Below are 23,970 nucleotides of genomic sequence, written 5' to 3'. Positions count from 1 at the left end.
CGGAATCCGACCAATCACGACACGCGAATGCGGCATATTGGATTCTGATTGGACTAATGAGCGGAAGACCCGCCTTTCTGCCGGCATATTGGATTCTGATTGGACTAATGAGCAGAAGACCCGCCTTTCTACTTCCCATTCCGGTTGGTGCATGATTCTCCCCCACGAAGTACAGACGGTATGGCGGAAGCATTTGAAAATTGCGGAAGCCAACTCGTCTGTTCTAAGAGACTACAGCCAGAGTATAACAAAGGAAATGGCAAGCTGCAACAATGAGTCACGTTAAACCTTGTTCCCACAATTATTTTTTACAGTGGGGCATTCAAAAAAGTTTTAAGACTGGAACCAAGCCAACCAGTGACTACTGAATTGTGACGATTCGTGAGTGACTATAAAACATTTTAGTTGGAGCAAAAATAAAGATGGGGGGGGGGGGAATCTAAAATTCTATTTTTTGTTTTTGCGCCAACTAAAGGGTTTTATGGTCACTCACAATTCAGTAGGTCACGGGTTGGCGTGGTTCCAGCCTTAAAACTTACAGTATAAGGAAGAAATGTCACGTGACAGTTCAGCTCTGTTTGCCTTGCTATTAAAGCAGACCAGTAGTAGTAGCCTCATTGACCAGTGAGTGAATAGACCTATCATCCCTTTTGTCCATGTGAGAGTGGATGGAGAATTCAACGGCCCTGTGCTTACCCTCTGGCCACTAGTGCACTATTTTATGCTAACTGCTGCCTACACTGATTTCACTCATGTATAATAGAGTACATTCACATGTGTGCATGTACACACATATACATAGATACACACACACACACACACACGCAGAGGCAAAGTCACCATCATGGGCTGTTGCCTGCGGTCCACCGCAATGATGTCATTGACATCCACAGATCTGCTGGCTGTGAGGCTGGATCAGCATTCACCAGGCTGATCTCCTCTTTCATTTTCTCTGCATCACTATCTCTCTGCCGCTCTTTCATCATCACTCTGTCCAAGTTGCTTTCACTTCACTGTCTGTCAGCCCTCTCTCTCTCTCTTTCTCTCTGTCATCTTCTCCCCCGCTTTATCGCTCTCACTGGCTGTGTGATTGGCTGCTGACCTTATTGTGCCCTCTCTCTCTATGCATATTCCTGCTTCCGCCTGGCTTTGGGCCCACTGACTATTAATGACACCGTTTCCCATGCAGACGTCTTTGCTGCACCACAATATGGATGCTTTTAATTTGACAACATAAACATTCTAAATGGAACCCCAGCTTACTTCCTGTTGCAGTGTTGTTTACTAGTACAGTAGGAGAGGAGTGACAATTCTGTGAAAAACGTCAATAGATACTGTGTGGGAACGCCCACAAAATGTTACTACAGTAAAACCCCCCATATATCTCAATGGGCTGACTCACCAAAGGAAGGTGCTGCGGCTCTACACTACAGGATGGGGGATTCTATACCAGGTACATAGATGTCTGTTCAGATGTGCGTTTACTGCCATGGTTGAATTACCGATCCGGTCTGCATGGGCTGGGCTAGCAGCTAAATGCTAACTATGCTGAATGTGGAGAACGGGGGGATTTACCCCTCCCTGACCACGCCCCCAGCCAGCTACCCCAGCGTCTATGACGAGACATCGACTGTATCTATAATAGAGCAGGGCTACCCGGCCCGTCGGACTCGGAACCCGGCCCGACTTACGGGCCGGGTTCGGACAGAAACATTGAAGTCGCGTAACTCGCGTTCGGGTTCGGGCCGGGCTCGGTCACGTAATCAGTCACTTGTTTTTGCCTTCAAATAATATCTATCATCAGCCCCTGGGCTAATTTACTACGTTAATGAAAGCACCTGAAGGCATCGAATGAAACACGCCCAGATCGACAATGCACTCTGCTGCTCTGCCCGGAGTCAGCTGCGTGTCGGCTCAGCGCTGGTGTCGCCGACACCGTGCAGTACTTCTTTCAGCGATGTGGGATTGTGTGTGGGCAGTGCACGGCACGCACGAATTAGGCTGTTTGGTGCTTTGCTTTGTACATTACGTATTAATCATTGACTGCTTTGAATTACGAGGACTGATTTTGGTTTGGGATTATATAGGGCTGTTAGGCTGGTCGCTATTTGCTGTTGTTGCTGTTGTTGCTGTTGTTGCTGCGCTCCGGGGGGGGAAAAAAATCAGGGAGGGGGTTCGGGCCGGGCTCGGACAGATTATCAATTGACACCTGTCGGGCCGGGCCGGGCTCGGCTAATAATGTGACGGGCTCGGTCGGGTTCGGCAAGGAAAATTCAGCCCGAGCCCAGCTCTAATCTATAAGACAGGCTCACCACAAATACTGTACATTTCCCAATCTGTATTAAAAAAAACATGAACACTAATGGCAGTCCTTTTCACTGATGGCTGAGTTCTGCAAATGACTGTCAAACCCAATGGAAATGCTGGATGTGATCCTCTCTGCTAGCCTTTTGCCAAACACTCTCCGTCTCTTTGCTATTGGTTGACTTGCGGCCTCCCCTTGGTTTCTCCCTAATGGGCCTAGAGACGCTCCATACCTTCACTTGAAGAGGTTTCACTTCAAGCTGGCTGACCCAGCAGGGGGCCACGTGCTGTACGCTGACAAACAAAGCCTCTAGTCTGGCCTGCTCTGTCAATTTGCTGCTTTTTTCATCTGCTTTTTATGTGTCCAAGACATACAGTAGGGCTGCACCATGTGGTCTTTGTGCCGAGTGCCGACAGTTGTGATGCATTTGGGCACAGCTTTTTTTCCACCCCGTCTTTTTTCATAACTTGGAAACATCCAAAATAGATGAGAAAAAAAATCTGATGTTAATGCACAAAAAAATTCACTTTGTTGTGAACTGGAACATGCAGTCAGTATTGACTTCTTTCTTTCTCTCTCTCTCTCTCTCTCTCTCTCTCTCTCTCTCTCTCTCTCTCTCTCTCTCCCTCTCATTATCACCCTGCTGGGGTCTGTCTGCAAAAAGGGAAATGTTCACGTGTAGTTGACAGCACATTGTTTGACACAGTGCTGTTTATGATGAACCATCATGTTTGTTTTCCATACTTAGCGAGCGGTTGGTCAGGACAGGATATTTTGAGCCTGGGTCAGACAGGGATAGTGGCCTGAACGGGCCAAAAGGAAAACAAGATATGTCTGGACCACACCCGAAAAGGGTTTTCACTGCATATTTTTTTACACTTGAGACTTTGGATTTACATTACAAACTCGGGAATAAGGGGAACATTGGCCTAAACCCTGGGCTAAATTTGTCTAACTCAAAACCAAAACTTTAGCCCCAAGTTGATTGTGTATTTAAGGGAGGAGGGTTGTTGTCTGACCTAGCCTGAGAAAGGGGAATCTACATAATGATATACAATTCTGTATTTGACCAAGTCTAATATTGGTTATATTTCACATATTCTTGAAGAGAGTTGTAGACTGAAAAGGAGTAGTCCGGAACTGTTGTTTATCCTATCCTAACAGTGCTGTTTACATTACAAACACTGTAAATGCAAACCAACCTTGTACTGTGTCAACATACATGTAAAACTAATGTTGAGTTGGCAACACACTGTCTGTCCCCAGAGTCTCTTCAAGCCAATAAGTCACTGTATGAAGAAAGTCAGTGGCTTGTCCACAGGGAACCATATTGCTGCTACAGTGGGACTTAAAATACACATAGCTGTGTTTATGGGAGATGTAGCTATAAGCATGTGCATGTTACTTTGTTCTTCTGGATTGATTGGGCTCTGTGGATCAGATTATATGAGTGCGTAAAGGGATATTATTGACCTAGTGCCATCCAGATTATGACTTATCTATACTAATCCTAGGTGGGGGGTGGACAGATGAAGACTGGGATTGGCGAACAAATGAACACATATCCACAACCAAGGCACTTCTGTGAGAAGTTGTTCATTGAATTGTCCTGAAACTTCTTGGTGCAGTTGAATCCTGGTTAGGTGACAATGCACATCAATATTCAGGATCTGAGCCTTACAGTCAGGATAAGGCGTTTACATGCAATGATCAGTAACATGATTCCCCCCCCCCCCCCTTCTTCATTTACCTGTATACATGGAGATAGTCGAATGTTCTATAGTTTTCCTGCTTTGTTCATTAGTGGGATGTTATTTTGATGCTTGTGACTCTATGGAAACAGTGTTTGCGCTGTTCACCAAACCCAGCAGTAAATAAGATCTAGTTTTATATGCCAGAATATACTGGTTAATATCGACATATTCCAGAAAGCATATTAAGGTTTTCATATACTAGGCTTCTTGCGCGCTCGATTCCCAGGTCCTGCAGCTCACCAGCTCGCATTCGCAGCTCACCCGCTACGCGGCCTTGCCCGCAGCTCAGCTGCTGTGTGGCCTTGCCTGCCCTAGCACGTGCACAATGTCTCCCTCTCTCTCTCCCTCAGTCTCTCCCTCTCCTCTCTCCCTCTCCCTCAGTCTCTTTCGTGAGCCTCCTCAGTCTCTCTCGTGAGCCTCAGACTGATGACATCATTGATGACATCATCACTGATGACAGTGTGAGTGAATTGACATCACTGAACTATAGCCTTGTGTGTGGGAGAGTGAATTTATGACATCACTGATGATGTCATCAGTGGAATTTTTGACATCACTGATGATGTCAGCAGTGACATCATCACTGAACTATAGCGTGTGTGTGTGTGTGTGTGTGTGTGTGTGTGTGTGTGTGTGTGTGTGTGTGTGTGTGTGTGTGTGTGTGTGTGACATTACCGTTGATGTCATCAGTGGAATTTATGACATCAGTGATGATGTCATCAGTGGGACAGACAGAGAAACAGACAGACAGAGCCCTAGCTCCCATTTATATACTGATGATGATGATGGGCTTATCCTAGCTATTGTAAGCGTGATATACTGTAGTGCCAAGTGCCAATTCATAAACAGAAGAATTTTCTGAATATGAATCAAATGCACCCAATGTAATTGAATTGCTGGCTTCTTATGATAACAGGGAAATGATGAATGCATCTTTCTTTTGAAAAATGCAAGCCTACTGTATCTAACCACTTTTCTCAACTCAAGTTTGACACTAACTTGTAGTCCTAAAATACAACTCCAGGTCAATTCTTACAGTGTAATAAGTGTGTCCTGCTCATCAGGTTTCGTGACAATCTGCACATCTCTGTTTGTTTGACTGGCTGGAGGGCTGTTTTGTCAGCTCCCCTCTCCCCCGTCATTCACTCCATCAAACAGTGTGAGGTCTACAAGCTGTAGCAGAAACTGCTTTCAGTTTGAACATACTGGGAGCGAGCAGCTGTTGACAGTGACTTGTATTTATTTGCTGCGTGGGTGGGAGGAATATAAGTGCATGGCTCTTCGCCGGGCCTCCCTGTATCAATCAAAAGGCCAGTGGGTCAGAACATGAAGGTGTCATGACAGCATGAAAGATGGCCAGCGTCCCATTAGAGTCAGTGCATTGTGCTGGGAGTGGCCTCACTAAAGACAAAGATGGGAGGAGAGGGAGAGTAGTGTTGTTGTTTACATCCATGCCAAAGAGTGTTGGTCTTTATGCTAAAGTGTGTGTGTGTGTGTGTGTGTGTGTGTGTGTGTGTGTGTGTGTGTGTGTGTGTGTGTGTGTGTGTGTGTGTGTGTGTGTGTGTGTGCGTGTGTGCGTGACTGCATGTGCGTGCGCGTGCTGAATGGGCAGTTTTCTTTGGTCGCATTGAGGCCAATGCAGAAGTACCAAAAGCTGCGGTTCCTAAAATAGCCACTTGAGGCTGGCTCCAAAAGGGAGTCATTCCCCACTCACTCCATTGTTAAAATACCAGACTTTACAGCATATAAACATGTTTACAGCCTGGTTCAAAAAACGATTTTGGTCTCTCTAGCTAATTTCCCCTTTCATGATAACTGTATGGGGGTCAATCTTTATATAACGCACCCGTTTAGAGAGTAAAATAAAATAAAAAACGACTATGTTTTGGCATGATTGACATGTCGTCTGTCTAGTGATCACGCAGCTCGCCAACCACGGCCCGATAGCAGGCAGCACTGCTGCTCTGAGAAACCCCCTCTCATCCAAATATGGCTGCAAATACGTCACTTCTGGCAAAAAAAGGCTGCGGCCAAAATGCCAAACCCGAGGCTTCGCAAACCAATAGGTCACGTCACGTCACACGCACTCCGTCCCTCTCTTAGTTTAGACGTTTATTTAAATGGATCCCCATTAGCTGATGCCAAGACGCCAGCTAGTCTTCCTGGTCCAAGCAGCATACATTACATTACATCACAAGCAATCATTAGCAGAGGTGGGACCAAGTCATTGTTTTGCAAGTCACAAGTCAGTCGCAAGTCTTTGCACCCAAGTCACAAGTCAAGACAGGCAAGTCTCGAGTCAAGTCACAAGTCAACACTCACAAGTCCCAAGTCAAGTCCAAGTCATACACTTTTAGTTTTGAGTCTTAAACAAGTCATAATGTGCTCTTCACCAAATGCAATGGTATTTTAACAAGAATCATGAATGCTTTTTAAAATTACGGTAGTTTTTTAAACAAGTTTGTTGACATTACACTTTCATAGTTTCATACTATCAGTCATGTTTTATGTTTAAATTAAATTAAAAGATTCATGTAAAAAAAAATATATCATGTATAATGCACACTGTAGCTAAAAAACAGAAAAAAGCATCTCACGGATGAGACGACTTTTACTGCAGCACTGAAACATAATTCACTTTACTGAACCAGTCAGTGTCAAGTCAGTCAGAATGTAAGTAGGTCATCCGCTTGAGCTCTTTCGAAATAAAACCCTTGTAACGTTAACTCATTGAGTGCCAGCCACTTTTGGAAAACGGATGCTCCCAGTGCCAGAGTTTCAGAGCGTTTTCAGTGATTTCTCGAGGCCCACAGAATATTGTGTGATATTACTATGTAAACACCGAACATGCACAAAGAACGAGCTGGCTCTATTGTATCATCAGCAAAAAAAAGTTTATTGATACCATTTTCCGTTCTTTAGTTATGAGCCGGAGAAGATAGGTCGTTTTGAGCAAATACAGGCGTTTCAAATTATTAGCTGAGATATTCCGCCTTTTGTGAAATGAAGCATTTCAAGCACATTCACTGAGTCTGAAGATAATATTTTCTGATGTAGTGACGTGGTGTAGTTGTGTGATGCCCTGCGTGCCCCACCCCGCTCTCCCCCCCTCCCCCCCTCAGCTGCAAACTCCTCCCCACACGAACACACAGCCAACACGCACCCACTCTATTTTCGGAGGGCTCCGTTTTTGTTCCCAGCGCGATACGGAAATGCCAAGCCGGACTGCAGGGAAAGGTTTGGCCCTTCGGCGTCGGGTGCTGCCTTTCTGGCGGCTAATCATGTGGATAAACTATGCAGACAGACAGACAGAGGCAGAGGAGCTCAGTTGTGTGCGCGGATTGACTGCTGTGCGCAGCCAACGTCAGTTGCAGACAGAGCAATCTATATGGCTCTAGCTGCAGCATGCATCGGTTTCTCTTTGATCACGGCTTTTTCCAGCTGTTTTCCGGACCTCTCTCTAATCTGGAGAGCACTGTCGCCACCTAATGAGTCCGTAAAATAGGTTATACACCTTCAATAGCTCCCATATTTGTACAGGAGATGCCCGAGGCTTTCATCCACGTCCCGCCGTCAAAAAACGCATTTGACGTCGATCGACGTCCTTGGCACTCTACGTCACTATTTACTTTGAAGTCGATCGACGTCCTTGGCACTCAATGAGTTAAATAAACCAGAATATGAGTGGGTCACACACAAATGCATGCGCTCTTGAAGCTAAATAAATCCAAAACCAACAAGTTAATTATTTACATTTTTACTTCAATGTAGAACAGTCATTTCTTACACATGAGATTACTTTTAGCCTTTTATCCATAAAGATTATTGAAAGATATTCCAGACTGAAATGTTATAACAGAAGTGGAGTATTGGCCAGAATGATATGAACATTTGGACACTTATTCAGTGGGTATCTTGCATGTTGCGTTCAGGTGCACTGTAGAAAAAAAAAAGAAAAAAAATCAATTCCAGCGAGCGCCTCATGTGGCGCCTGTGTGGCCCGCGCTGGAATTGAATTTTTTTTTTTTTTTTTGCCACCAGTTGCCCGGGTCTGCTCTACAAGGTACTCTGTCACAGCTCTTTCACATGATCTCACTGTGCTCACAGGACTCTAAAGGCCCATGTCCACCGCCTGCATTATGGCTCCATGCGGCTGCCTGAACAGACCCATACCCATGTAACCTGTCAGACGCATGCGGGATACCACAAAAATAGAACAGGTGCGTATTTTTTCTGTACCGCTTGTATTGCCCATCTATTAACATGGGTGAGAGTCTGTTCCCGCAGTTTGACCAGATCCACACCGAGCCGTACTGCATCTGTTGTACATTGGGTTTAAGGCCCATCTTTGCACTCCTTACTATTGGTTGCTTGTAATTTTGGCGATCTAGGAGGAGTAGGAAATGTAACTTTTTCTATCATTTGCATACAATATAATGTACGCCTGTCTAGAGAAGTGTGTCAGCTAAATGCCTAAACTATAAATGTTAAAATGTATCATTTGTTATATAGGTAGCCTACCCATCTCAGTATGACTGGTGTGAATTAGCCTTCAGCAGCATCCCTGTTGATTCATTCCATTAGTAACACCACTCGCTGCTGTGCTCCATCACACACAACACATACATGACATGTTCCACCCCACCCCCCTCTGGAGCTTTCTGCCCTCTCTTACATGTTCCACCCCACCCCCCTCTGGAGCTTTCTGCCCTCTCTTACATGTTCCACCCCACCCCCCTCTGGAGCTTTCTGCCCTCTTCTACATGTTCCACCCCACCCCCCTCTGGAGCTTTCTGCCCTCTCTTACATGTTCCACCCCACCCCCCTCTGGAGCTTTCTGCCCTCTCTTACATGTTCCACCCCACCCCCCTCTGGAGCTTTCTGCCCTCTCTTACATGTTCCACCCCACCCCCCTCTGGAGCTTTCTGCCCTCTCTTACATGTTCCACCCCACCCCCCTCTGGAGCTTTCTGCCCTCTCTTACATGTTCCACCCCACCCCCCTCTGGAGCTTTCTGCCCTCTCTTACATGTTCCACCCCACCCCCCTCTGGAGCTTTCTGCCCTCTCTTACATGTTCCACCCCACCCCCCTCTGGAGCTTTCTGCCCTCTCTTACATGTTCCACCCCACCCCCCTCTGGAGCTTTCTGCCCTCTCTTACATGTTCCACCCCACCCCCCTCTGGAGCTTTCTGCCCTCTCTTACATGTTCCACCCCACCCCCCTCTGGAGCTTTCTGCCCTCCCTTACATGTTCCACCCCACCCCCCTCTGGAGCTTTCTGCCCTCCCTTACATGTTCCACCCCACCACCCTCTGGAGCTTTCTGCCCTCTTACATGACCATACATTCCCTCACACACCAGTGATTTTCCCTTATTGGTTAGCTACACAGATGCCCTTACACCAAGGACAGAACTGGTCCTGGATGAGCTGCAGAATGTGAACATTCTAGTCTAAAACACAATTGTACACCAGATGCGGTACGGCTCCATGCGGATCCGGTAACACTGCGGGAACAGACTCCCGCCCATGTTAATAGATGGGCAATACATACGGTACGGAAAAAAATACACGCCTGTTCTATTTTTGTGGGATCCCGCATGCGTCTGACAGATGACCTGGGTGTGGGTCTGTTCAGGCAGCTGCCCGCAGGCGGTGGACAGAGGCCGTGTGTGTCCACTAAGCTTCTTTTTCTCAGCTCCAGCGCCGCCCCTTCCTCGTTAAAAGCAATGGGAAGCGTCCACAACTTTTCAGAAAAGCGCTGGGTGACTTGAACCGCTTTTTCCAGCCGAGCGAGGGAGAAATGGTATGTTGTAGGCTAAAATCATTGAATTTATGTTACTGTAACAGTGATCATAAAGGCAGTATGGATTATATTGGACATGTATTGTTGTAAATATCTGCCATCTGGCCTGCCTGGCTTGTTCTACAACACTGTATTGTTAGTACTGCTAGAAGTGCTAACATTAAGTTATGTTACGATAAGGTGGTTAGTGCAGCTGGTAAGCTAGCAGCAGGTGTTATCCTCGGCTTCTCCTCACAAGAAACGCTCCAGGCAGGGGGCTCACCTGGTAGAGCGCGTACCACAAAGGTCTTTGCGTGGCTGCCCCGGGTTTTCGAATCTGACCTGTGGTCCCTTGCTCCATGTCATCCCCCCCTCTCTTTCTCCCCACCCTTCCCGTCTGCCCAACTGTCCTATCAATGAAGGTGAAATGCCCCCCCCCACACCACCCAAGCGCTCCAGGCAGCCTTTTCCACTCCAAAAAACGCTGTCAACATGCAGCCTAATGTGGGTGGGGCTTTTCTTTAAGCACAGGGGTCACTCATGCAGCATAGGCTATTTGGTGTTTTGCTAGCATACTTAAGTACTCCTAAGTGTTAATTCATTCTGCCTTGGCCTTGACCCTCAAGCTGCCTCCTTGACTCAAACAGGAGTCAGAACAGAGAGGTTCCTCTTCTTTCTGACAATGACACATTTCCTGGGTGAAGCTACAGTAGGCATTCATTCTGCCGCTCGCAGATTCAGCCAGAGCTCAAAATAACCTCCAGTTTGATTTAACCCTTTGAGGTCAGTGCCACTGCTAATGGGATACACACTCAATCAGGATTGACAAGCCAGCTGCTACACTGTGGCTCAGAAAACACATTTTTATCCTTCCTCTTGTTTTCTTTGTGTCTCGTCTTCTGCATTTACCTCATTTTATTATCAGTAGAGGTGCTCCGATCGATCGGGACACAAAATCTGTATCGATTTTGACCTCAAATATGCGATCGGCTGATTGCAGATATTACTTTATTGTCGCCGATTGCATAGCCGATCTTGCTGCACGTGAGAATCATGAGGCAGCCCATTTTCATGTCTATCGTTTAACTTTCATATTGTGCTCTAACGTTTATACCATTGTGTTGCAAATCACACGCTTTGCTTTCGTCAGTGTACTCACCTCCACACACCACACCAGACTGTCAACACACCCCTGAATCACACAAATCAGCTGGGGCCGGTTGCACCAACGGGTCTTACGACTGGTCTTAAGCTAAGTCGGTCGTAACTTTACGACCTAACAGCTACGCCGGTTGCACCAACAACGTTGCTTACAACCTTACAAGGTTGTAAGCCTTTTTCTCACTGAGACCGGTCGTAAATATTACGCCTAGTCCAGAGCAGGCGTAAGGTGCAGTCATGGGTGCAGTATAGACGGTTTTCACCTGTGTGTTGCGCAATAGCAACAACCCCTCAGCACTCTGGCTCAGGGCCCGAAATTAACTTTTTGACCCACCGGCCAGTGGCGGGTAGATGGAAAAAATCTACCCGCCAAGCATATTTCTTACCCGCCAAAAAAAAAAAAAACGCATTTTTGTGTCACATATATCCATATATATCAATTTTCTTCAGTACATTTCAAGTAGATAGTGGTTCCCAACTTACGGTACGCGTACCGTAGGTGGTACTTGCGCCCCCTGCTGGTGGTACTTGGAAGGCTCTGTGGGAAAAAAAACCCTTTTTTTTTTTTTTTTTTTTGGTGCAAAATCCATGGTGGTCATTAGTAGTAGTTTTCAAACATGTGAAAGTGAAATAATTATTATTATTATTAATATTATTGGCAGTGTTTCTCAAGGTAGGTGGTACTTGCGCCCCCCCCCCCTGCTGGTGGTACTTGATCCCTGGAATCCCAATGTTTAAATTATGAAATAAACCCAACTTTAAAATCAATTGTAAAACATGTTTATCTATCAAAATAATACTACGAATGAAAATAAACTTGTGATAATTGAAATTGAGCTTTATTTTGTTGTCTTGAGAGGGACTACAGCTGCTATTTTGTTCAAAATGTTCCAATTTGCTGAGAGAGAGAGAGAGAGAGAGAGAGAGAGAGAGAGAGAGAGAGAGAGAGAGAGAGAGAGAGAGAGAGAGAGAGAGAGAGAGAGAGAGAGAGAGAGAGAGAGAGAGAGAGAGACTGTACAGTTGATATTTATTGTTTGTTTACAATAAATACTGTTATTTGGAATAAATTTGCCTCCTGCGTGAACTGTGCATATAGCTGAATAGACTGTATTTTAACGTCGGTCATATGGTGGTACTTGGAGACCCAACTACTTTCTCAGGTGGTACTTGATGTAAAAAGGTTGGGAACCACTGAGATAAGGTATTCCGTTGAAGAATACACACTTAAATAAGAGGCCAGAGTAAAATTTGGAGCAAATTATTTTAATATAGCCTATTGATTGATGATTGATTAATCAATACATGTCAAGTCAATCTTATCAATACATGTCAAGTCAATCTTGAGCTCACAACTTGGGCTATGCACCTTTCTCACCCACTCCACACCTGGCACCTGCGTTAGCTCTCCTGCACTCGTTCTCGGCTCCCCTTCGGCTTTATTGGTGGTAAGCATTTTGATTCATCTCCTCATCATACAAGCTCGGCAACAAGCGCGAGCGATTGATTCATAGATTGATTCGCCCGATGAAGGCTGTCAATTTAGCAGAGGTTAAAAGACGCTTTTTACCTCCGCTAAATTGACGACTGCATTCCATTCCAGAGTCATGTTTGGTAGCCTAAACGGGAGAGCCGGAATGAAACGGTCTCACAAAGCACTCGTGTTAGCCAGCTGCGCACCAAAACACACATGATAACTATTATCTCCTCATATATACTGTATCATGCCACCCTGGCACCTCAATGGTGGAACGAGCTTCCACCTTCGGGCAGGACAGCTGAATCACTGCCGATCTTTCGGAAAAGACTAGAAACACACCTTTTCAGGCTCCATCTGGGCCCTTCTTGATCTAATTTCTTTCTCTCTCTTTCTAAAAAAAAAAACTAAAAAACTAACCTAAACTAAACTTGTACCACTGTTCCTTCAGAATTTGTAGTTGTCATAGACTGTGCTCCATAGTTGATTGCTCTATTGCTGACAAAAATGTGTTATTGTAAGTCGCTTTGGATAAAAGCGTCTGCCAAATGACGTAATGTAAATGTAAATGTATCATACGAGTGTCGGCAACAAGTGCGAGCGATTGATTCATTGATTGATTCGCCCGACGTAGGCTGTCAATTTACCTCCGCTAAATTGACGACTGCATTTCATTCCAGAGTCACGTTTGGTAGCCTATACGGGAGAGCCAGAATGAAACAGCCTCAGCACTCATGTTAGCCGGCTACACACAGTTTTAATATTACATGACGACTATTTTGGGACCCGCCACGTGGCGGACAGACGCCAAACCTAACTCGCCAAACCTAAAATCTGCCCGCCATTGGCGGGTGGCGGGCTCTAATTTCGGGCCCTGCTCTGGCTGTATTCAGACCCGAGTTATAAACTGGAAACCGGAGTACGTTATAAACATTATAAATATAGTCACGTTATAAACAACTAACCAATGCTGGGGGTCCGTATGGGAAGTGGAAATCGAAATGGTTAAAAGTTAAATCAATTTGGTCATTCAGTGGCGTTTTACTGCCATGTAAAGTAACGACAAGTAACAGTTAGCCGCTAACATTAGCCACACTATTACAGCCGATTACCCATCAGCGGAGCGTCATTTGACATCAGCACACTCTTCTAAACAGGTCGCGTGCCGCATTCCAGTGGGCATTTCCATGCTTTCACATGGACGCGCATCGCTACGACCGGCGTAGTTAAGACCAGACATAAGCCCTATTGGTGCAACAGGCGTAAGTCCACTCTAAAGACTGGTCTTAACTAAGACCGACATAGGAGTTACGACCAGGCATAGTTAAGACCAGTTGGTGCAACCGGCCCCTGGTGATTAGAGCAGACTCAGCAGAGAGAAGTTACCTCCAGTCCTCTCGTTATGTCTGCGTTTGATCCATATTTGCGTGTATCCTCGTAATGTTAATAGCTCCGGTTAGCTTTAGCCGCTTTAGCTTATAAATCTATAAAATAGTTTCCTTGGGTCTAAGTTATTTTTCTTGTGTAACAGGGAAATCCCGGAATGGAGTATTTTTGTTCCTTTATAAACTGAACTGAGAGAACTGGACTGAACTATAAAGAACATTCTGTAATCGGTGATCGGTCGATGATCGGTTGGGCAGATATTTCTCATACAGTAGGTGATCGGCAATCGGTGATCGGTGGCAAAAGATGTGATCGGAGCAACCCTAATTATCAGTCTATTGCACTCGTTTGATTATTCTTTCCGTCTGTGTCTTATTCGTGTTCACTTTGTCTCTCTCTGTGTTCCAGTTTCTCAGCTCTCATACACTGGATACTCTGTCTGATGAGCTCTACATACATACTAGAGTTTCTTAGCTCTATACTGGATAATGTGTCTGATGAGCTCTACATACATACTAGAGTTTCTCAGCTCTCATACACTGGATAATGTGTTTGATGAGCTCTACATACATACTAGAGTTTCTCAGCTCTCATACACTGGATAATGTGTCTGATGAGCTCTACATACATACTAGAGTTTCTTAGCTCTATACTGGATAATGTGTCTGATGAGCTCTACATACATACTAGAGTTTCTTAGCTCTATACTGGATACTCTGTCTGATGAGCTCTACATACATACTAGAGTTTCTTAGCTCTATACTGGATAATGTGTCTGATGAGCTCTACATACATACTAGAGTTTCTTAGCTCTACACTGGATAATGTGTCTGATGAGCTCTACATACATACTAGAGTTTCTTAGCTCTACACTGGATAATGTGTCTGATGAGCTCTACATACATACTAGAGTTTCTTAGCTCTATACTGGATAATGTGTCTGATGAGCTCTACATACATACTAGAGTTTCTTAGCTCTATACTGGATACTCTGTCTGATGAGCTCTACATACATACTAGAGTTTCTTAGCTCTATACTGGATAATGTGTCTGATGAGCTCTACATACATACTAGAGTTTCTTAGCTCTACACTGGATAATGTGTCTGATGAGCTCTACATACATACTAGAGTTTCTCAGCTCTCATACACTGGATAATGTGTCTGATGAGCTCTACATACATACTAGAGTTTCTTAGCTCTATACTGGATAATGTGTCTGATGAGCTCTACATACATACTAGAGTTTCTTAGCTCTATACTGGATAATGTGTCTGATGAGCTCTACATACATACTAGAGTTTCTTAGCTCTATACTGGATAATGTGTCTGATGAGCTCTACATACATACTAGAGTTTCTTAGCTCTATACTGGATAATGTGTCTGATGAGCTCTACATACATACTAGAGTTTCTTAGCTCTATACTGGATAATGTGTCTGATGAGCTCTACATACATACTAGAGTTTCTTAGCTCTATACTGGATAATGTGTCTGATGAGCTCTACATACATACTAGAGTTTCTCAGCTCTCATACACTGGATAATGTGTCTGATGAGCTCTACATACATACTAGAGTTTCTTAGCTCTATACTGGATACTCTGTCTGATGAGCTCTACATACATACTAGAGTTTCTTAGCTCTACACTGGATAATGTGTCTGATGAGCTCTACATACATACTAGAGTTTCTTAGCTCTATACTGGATAATGTGTCTGATGAGCTCTACATACATACTAGAGTTTCTTAGCTCTATACTGGATAATGTGTTTGATGAGCTCTACATACATACTAGAGTTTCTTAGCTCTATACTGGATACTCTGTCTGATGAGCTCTACATACATACTAGAGTTTCTTAGCTCTACACTGGATAATGTGTCTGATGAGCTCTACATACATACTAGAGTTTCTCAGCTCTCATACACTGGATAATGTGTCTGATGAGCTCTACATACATACTAGAGTTTCTTAGCTCTACACTGGATAATGTGTCTGATGAGCTCTACATACATACTAGAGTTTCTTAGCTCTATACTGGATAATGTGTCTGATGAGCTCTACATACATACTAGAGTTTCTCAGCTCTCATACACTGGATAATGTGTCTGATGAGCTCTACATACATACTAGAGTTTCTCAGCTCTCATACACTGGATAATGTGTCTGATGAGCTCTACATACATACTAGAGTTTCTCAGCTCTCATACACTGGATAATGTGTTTGATGAGCTCTACATACATACTAGAGTTTCTTAGCTCTATACTGGATAATGTGTCTGATGAGCTCTACATACATACTAGAGTTTCTTAGCTCTATACTGGATAATGTGTCTGATGAGCTCTACATACATACTAGAGTTTCTCAGCTCTCATACACTGGATAATGTGTCTGATGAGCTCTACATACATACTAGAGTTTCTCAGCTCTCATACACTGGATAATGTGTCTGATGAGCTCTACATACATACTAGAGTTTCTCAGCTCTCATACACTGGATAATGTGTTTGATGAGCTCTACATACATACTAGAGTTTCTTAGCTCTATACTGGATAATGTGTCTGATGAGCTCTACATACATACTAGAGTTTCTTAGCTCTATACTGGATACTCTGTCTGATGAGCTCTACATACATACTAGAGTTTCTTAGCTCTACACTGGATAATGTGTCTGATGAGCTCTACATACATACTAGAGTTTCTTAGCTCTATACTGGATAATGTGTCTGATGAGCTCTACATACATACTAGAGTTTCTTAGCTCTATACTGGATAATGTGTTTGATGAGCTCTACATACATACTAGAGTTTCTTAGCTCTATACTGGATACTCTGTCTGATGAGCTCTACATACATACTAGAGTTTCTTAGCTCTACACTGGATAATGTGTCTGATGAGCTCTACATACATACTAGAGTTTCTCAGCTCTCATACACTGGATAATGTGTCTGATGAGCTCTACATACATACTAGAGTTTCTTAGCTCTACACTGGATAATGTGTCTGATGAGCTCTACATACATACCGTACTAGAGTTTCTTAGCTCTATACTGGATAATGTGTCTGATGAGCTCTACATACATACTAGAGTTTCTTAGCTCTACACTGGATAATGTGTCTGATGAGCTCTACATACATACTAGAGTTTCTCAGCTCTCATACACTGGATAATGTGTCTGATGAGCTCTACATACATACTAGAGTTTCTCAGCTCTCATACACTGGATAATGTGTCTGATGAGCTCTACATACATACTAGAGTTTCTCAGCTCTCATACACTGGATAATGTGTTTGATGAGCTCTACATACATACTAGAGTTTCTTAGCTCTATACTGGATAATGTGTCTGATGAGCTCTACATACATACTAGAGTTTCTTAGCTCTATACTGGATACTCTGTCTGATGAGCTCTACATACATACTAGAGTTTCTTAGCTCTACACTGGATAATGTGTCTGATGAGCTCTACATACATACTAGAGTTTCTTAGCTCTATACTGGATAATGTGTCTGATGAGCTCTACATACATACTAGAGTTTCTTAGCTCTATACTGGATAATGTGTTTGATGAGCTCTACATACATACTAGAGTTTCTTAGCTCTATACTGGATACTCTGTCTGATGAGCTCTACATACATACTGGAGTTTCTTAGCTCTACACTGGATACTCTGTCTGATGAGCTCTACATACATACTAGAGTTTCTTAGCTCTATACTGGATAATGTGTCTGATGAGCTCTACATACATACTAGAGTTTCTTAGCTCTACACTGGATACTCTGTCTGATGAGCTCTACATACATACTAGAGTTTCTTAGCTCTATACTGGATAATGTGTTTGATGAGCTCTACATACATACTAGAGTTTCTTAGCTCTATACTGGATACTCTGTCTGATGAGCTCTACATACATACTGGAGTTTCTTAGCTCTACACTGGATACTCTGTCTGATGAGCTCTACATACATACTAGAGTTTCTTAGCTCTATACTGGATAATGTGTCTGATGAGCTCTACATACATACTAGAGTTTCTTAGCTCTACACTGGATACTCTGTCTGATGAGCTCTACATACATACTAGAGTTTCTTAGCTCTATACTGGATAATGTATCTGATGAGCTCTACATACATACTAGAGTTTCTTAGCTCTATACTGGATAATGTGTCTGATGAGCTCTACATACATACTAGAGTTTCTTAGCTCTATACTGGATAATGTATCTGATGAGCTCTACATACATACTAGAGTTTCTTAGCTCTATACTGGATAATGTGTCTGATGAGCTCTACATACATACTAGAGTTTCTCAGCTCTCATACCCTGGATAATCTGTCTGATGAGCTCTACATACATACTAGAGTTGGGATGGAGAATGATGAGGGCTGGGTAGAGCATATCCACATAGCCATAACAGGGTATAAAGTTGATAAATCTATTTAGGGAAAATTAAGGCCCTTAAAAAGTATTAAAAACTATTTTTGAATTATTACATTGTATGTTATTGTATTGAATTTTTGACATCACTGATGATCACAAATGCCTATGACATCATCAGTGTGTGTGTGTTGCTCACTCCCAATGCACAATCGCTCAAGTGACATCACTGATGACATCACTTCCAGTTGAGTGACATTACCTCTGGGACAAAAATCGCAGAGCCCACTTGCTCCCTTTTAGTTATGATGATGATGATGATTGTGTTAAATGGGCATATTGTTTCATATCGATCGCAGACCCCTGAATTGAATCGAAATCGTATCGTGGCAGGCTTTGTGATATCAGCAAATATCGTATCGTCATCCAAAGAATGTATATAATATCGTATCGTGATGAAACTTGTGATTTACATCTATCGCTGATGTGACGAAAGTGGCGTTGAGGTCTTAAAATATATTGAAAATGTCTTAAAAAAAGTTCTTAAAAGGTATTGAATTTAACTTCAGGATTCCCGCATACCCTGCATAATGTTGGATTTAGCCATGTGGTTCTTTGAATAAAAGAGAATACGCGAACACATCCTTATGGGTCTGTGATTATTGTAATTATGTCTGTAAGTGGAGTAGCTGCCATTTTTAATGGGCAGGAACAGAGAGAAACGCTAACCGATTATTTCGCTCGTCTCACAGGGGAAGACATCTCCTATGGCAGATGTTTGGTGGGAATGCAAATGATCTAAAGCTCCGCCTGTTTGGAGGTTTGGAGGTGGATCATGTTAGGAAGATAAACAGCCTACCTTAATATCCATATCCAGTGTGTGTTTTTATTTTCAAAGTCCCAAGATCCTGCCACCCTATTAAAATGTGTTGGGAATCTGTGTTGCTTGAGTCATGTGCAATTCAAGTGTTATTATCACTCACTCTCACTGCAGATGACAGCCTAGCATCTGTTCATTTGCATGGTGTCAGTTACTCAGTCTTCTGGAGTGGGCTGCATCAAGACAGTCAAATCCAAGCAATTCTGAAAGCCTTTCCTTCACCAATCTCATATAGAGCACAAAGCTGCAGCTGAATGTTCTCAACTGAAGTGGTCAGAAAATTGTTTTGGTCCGAAAGTTGCTTTATTGCGTGATAAGGGAGTTTGAAAACAAGACCATCTAAGTGTAGAGAAGCATTGCAAAAATATGAAATGGATATGAGGTTATAGGTTGAATATCATGGCTAGGCGGTTTGCAGAAGTGTTGCTGACAATTGACCTTGGTTGGCTACACAAGATAACTCTTTTTTTTCTGTGGGTTAATTGCAGCAAAACCAAACTCAGTGGATTTTTGTGTGCTCAATTATGTTCTAAAGGAGAGGAGAAAAAAACTCTTAAGGAATCCTATGAGCGGAACGTTTTGAAAATCACATAAATAATATCCCTACCAAAACAGACACTACAGGTGAATAAGTACTTTTTTATTAATAGATATCACCATTCCAGAACAGGAATCTGAACATTGGATAAAGCCAGGTTCAAAATTCTTTCATTTCATTTTGGTGACATATTAGACCCAAAGGTTTTTACAGTGGGAATCTCTTTTTATCACTCCATAAATACTGTCAACCGTCATTAAGAAAATCCAGTGAGTCACTTGGGAAACCGTTTCAAAGGGCAGGCACTTTCAAAAAATACCTGGCAGGTTATTGAATGAACCATCTGTCTATCACGGGCTCCATCTCTCGCTGGCGTCGCACCTAAATCCCACCCGTAGCTGCCTCTGGATGCTGATTGGTGTGAACCAGTGATGGTTCGGATTCAAGCCAATAGATTGGGGGCAAGATGGAATTGTCATGTGATCCTGATCTCATGATCTCACGTGAATCCAGTTGCCCCACAAGGATACTAGAGCCAAGCTAGAGAGCATATTGTGTTAGGAGTATGTTAGTAGGTTATTGTGTAAATTAGCTGCACATCAGGCCTTCAGTGTGCCTATACAGCCTCTTCTGCTGTGTTGCTCAGTGGGGACCTGTGTTTCATCCCCAAGGGGGTTGTTAGAGAATGACAGGTGGAAGGAGGCCTGTGTGGGTCTGTGAGTGTGCTGCCTGTGCAATGTATACGTGTCATGTAAAGAGAGGTGCAGTGTTTGGAAAAAGACTGCTCGTGGAATCTGATCCACTGATGGCTGGGGCCCCTAGCTCTGCTGAACCGTCCTTAGCTCTGCTGAACCGTCCTTAGCTCTGCTGAACGGTCCCTAGCTCTGCTGAACGGCCCCTAGCTCCGCTGAACGGTCCCTAACTCTGCCGAACGGTCCCTAACTCTGCCGAACGGTCCCTAATTCTGCCGAACGGTCCCTAACTCTGCCGAACGGTCCCTAACTCTGCCGAACGGTCCCTAACTCTGCCGAACGGTCCCTAATTCTGCTCTGAACGGTCCCTAACTCTGCTGAACGGCCCCTAGCTCCGCTGAACGGTCCCTAACTCTGCCGAACGGTCCCTAATTCTGCTCTGAACGGTCCCTAACTCTGCTGAACGGTCCCTAGCTCTGCTGAACGGTCCCTAACTCTGCCGAACGGTCCCTAGCTCCGCTGAACGGTCCCTAACTCTGCTGAATGCTCTCTATTCAGATCGCACTTGTAAATGAGACCTCGGTCTCAATGTGATTTACCTGTTTAAATAAAGGCTAAATAAATAAAATAAATCTAGCTCTGCTGAACGGTCCCTTCAGTAGAGAGTTTGATCTGCAATTGCTACACAAAAGCCCAAATCAGGAGTGGGCAAATATGTGCAACACTTAGACTCAATACGTTCTTTGGCTGTTTTGTTCGTGCGGAGCAAATGCAACCTAGAAAAGAGCTGAGAGAATGTTTCAGAGATGTGGACTTTTTTTTCTGCTTTCCCTTCCACCATTTCCTTCTATTTTGTGTGATTCTTTTTTATTCCACGTGTGTGTGTGTGTGTGTGTGTGTGTGTGTGTGTGTGTGTGTGTGTGTGTGTGTGTGTGTGTGTGTGTGTGTGTGTGTGTGTGTGTGTGTGTGTGTGTGTGTGTGTTGCATTTATGGGTTTGCAATGACTGAAACTTCACATTGAGAGTGGGGATGTTTTTGTATTTGTAGGCAGTACAGTGTCCTGCATCGGTGTGCAGAGAATCTGCATGCAGCTAATGTTCATCATATTGAAGCCGATTCTTCTGAATGTTGGGCAGTAGATTGGGGGCCGCTGCATAATCCCAGTGGAATTTCCCTGCATTGATTAGTTTTCATTATCTGTCAAAAGCGATCATTTCTCTCTTTAGTCCTCATAACTGTGTATGATGTTAGGGGAATGAGACAGGGTTTAGGGGTGGGGATGGAGAGGAGGTCACATTCTGCTCTCGTCTTCGTCTTCCTTGTAATTTATGTTCTGTTTTTTCTGCTAGAACCACCAAACATAAATTGTCATTCCAGAAAGGTCCAATTGTTTTGACAATATTAGCAATGAATTAGTACCATATGTCATGTAGATTGTGTGTGTTTATGATATGTTGATATGAAGCCAAACTGCAGTTGTCCTTAACAGCCTTGACAGCATTGAGAGCAAGCATGAAGTCACCATCCTCAGCGGACTCAATGAATTTGTAGTCAAGTTTTTTGGACCACCAGGAAGTAAGTGCTTCACTTTTCTGTTCCCTTTTTCCCCTGACACATAAAACACATTTCCTAATTCAGTGGTGAATCCTCATCAGGCGAATGTGTCCCAGAAAGTGGCCCTGGGATCTGGTTTGACCCTGCTTCCTCTCAACATGAAACATAGTAACATATTAGACCTGAGATCTGGTTTCACCCTGCTTCCTCTCAACATGAAACATAGTAACATATTAGACCTGAGATCTGGTTTGACCCTGCTTCCTCACAACATGAAACATAGTAACATATTAGACCTGGGATCTGGTTTGACCCTGCTTCCTCTCAACATGAAACATAGTAACATATTAGACCTGGGATCTGGTTTCACCCTGCTTCCTCACAACATTAAACATAGTAACATACTAGACCTGGGATCTGGTTTGACCCTGCTTCCTCACAACATGAAACATAGTAACATATTAGACCTGGGATCTGGTTTCACCCTGCTTCCTCACAACATGAAACATAGTAACATACTAGACCTGGGATCTGGTTTCACCCTGCTTCCTCACAACATGAAACATAGTAACATATTAGACCTGAGATCTGGTTTGACCCTGCTTCCTCACAACATGAAACATAGTAACATATTAGACCTGGGATCTGGTTTGACCCTGCTTCCTCACAACATGAAACATAGTAACATATTAGACCTGGGATCTGGTTTGACCCTGCTTCCTCACAACATGAAACATAGTAACATATTAGACCTGAGATCTGGTTTGACCCTGCTTCCTCACAACATGAAACATAGTAACATATTAGACCTGGGATCTGGTTTGACCCTGCTTCCTCACAACATGAAACATAGTAACATACTAGACCTGGGATCTGGTTTGACCCTGCTTCCTCACAACATGAAACATAGTAACATACTAGACCTGGGATCTGGTTTGACCCTGCTTCCTCACAACATGAAACATAGTAACATACTAGACCTGGGATCTGGTTTGACCCTGCTTCCTCACAACATGAAACATAGTAACATATTAGACCTGGGATCTGGTTTCACCCTGCTTCCTCACAACATGAAACATAGTAACATATTAGACCTGAGATCTGGTTTGACCCTGCTTCCTCACAACATGAAACATAGTAACATATTAGACCTGGGATCTGGTTTCACCCTGCTTCCTCACAACATGAAACATAGTAACATATTAGACCTGAGATCTGGTTTGACCCTGCTTCCTCACAACATGAAACATAGTAACATATTAGACCTGATATCTGGTTTGACCCTGCTTCCTCACAACATGAAACATAGTAACATACTAGACCTGGGATCTGGTTTCACCCTGCTTCCTCACAACATGAAACATAGTAACATATTAGACCTGGGATCTGGTTTCACCCTGCTTCCTCACAACATGAAACATAGTAACATATTAGACCTGAGATCTGGTTTGACCCTGCTTCCTCACAACATGAAACATAGTAACATATTAGACCTGGGATCTGGTTTCACCCTGCTTCCTCACAACATGAAACATAGTAACATATTAGACCTGAGATCTGGTTTGACCCTGCTTCCTCACAACATGAAACATAGTAACATATTAGACCTGATATCTGGTTTGACCCTGCTTCCTCACAACATGAAACATAGTAACATATTAGACCTGGGATCTGGTTTCACCCTGCTTCCTCACAACATGAAACATAGTAACATACTAGACCTGGGATCTGGTTTCACCCTGCTTCCTCACAACATGAAACATAGTAACATATTAGACCTGGGATCTGGTTTCACCCTGCTTCCTCACAACATGAAACATAGTAACATATTAGACCTGGGATCTGGTTTCACCCTGCTTCCTCACAACATGAAACATAGTAACATATTAGACCTGAGATCTGGTTTGACCCTGCTTCCTCACAACATGAAACATAGTAACATATTAGACCTGGGATCTGGTTTCACCCTGCTTCCTCACAACATGAAACATAGTAACATATTAGACCTGAGATCTGGTTTGACCCTGCTTCCTCACAACATGAAACATAGTAACATATTAG

General features: G+C 43.6%; 1 protein-coding gene across 1 annotated transcript in view; it reads left to right on the top strand.

The window, feature by feature from the left end:
- The window catches only part of ube2h (ubiquitin-conjugating enzyme E2H), a 61,111-nt gene that overhangs the window by 27,415 nt on the left and 9,726 nt on the right, over nucleotides 1-23,970 (top strand). The window contains exon 2 of the mRNA XM_083658273.1: nucleotides 21,854-21,930. Coding sequence (XP_083514399.1) covers nucleotides 21,854-21,930 — 77 coding nt within the window. The remainder of the gene's footprint in view (nucleotides 1-21,853; nucleotides 21,931-23,970) is intronic.

Source organism: Poromitra crassiceps (genome assembly GCF_964638095.1).
Source record: "Poromitra crassiceps genome assembly, chromosome: 2".
NCBI classification, from domain to species: domain Eukaryota; kingdom Metazoa; phylum Chordata; class Actinopteri; order Beryciformes; family Melamphaidae; genus Poromitra; species Poromitra crassiceps.
The sequence above is the reverse complement of the archived record's forward strand: the minus strand, read 5'-3'. Positions and strand labels throughout refer to the sequence as shown.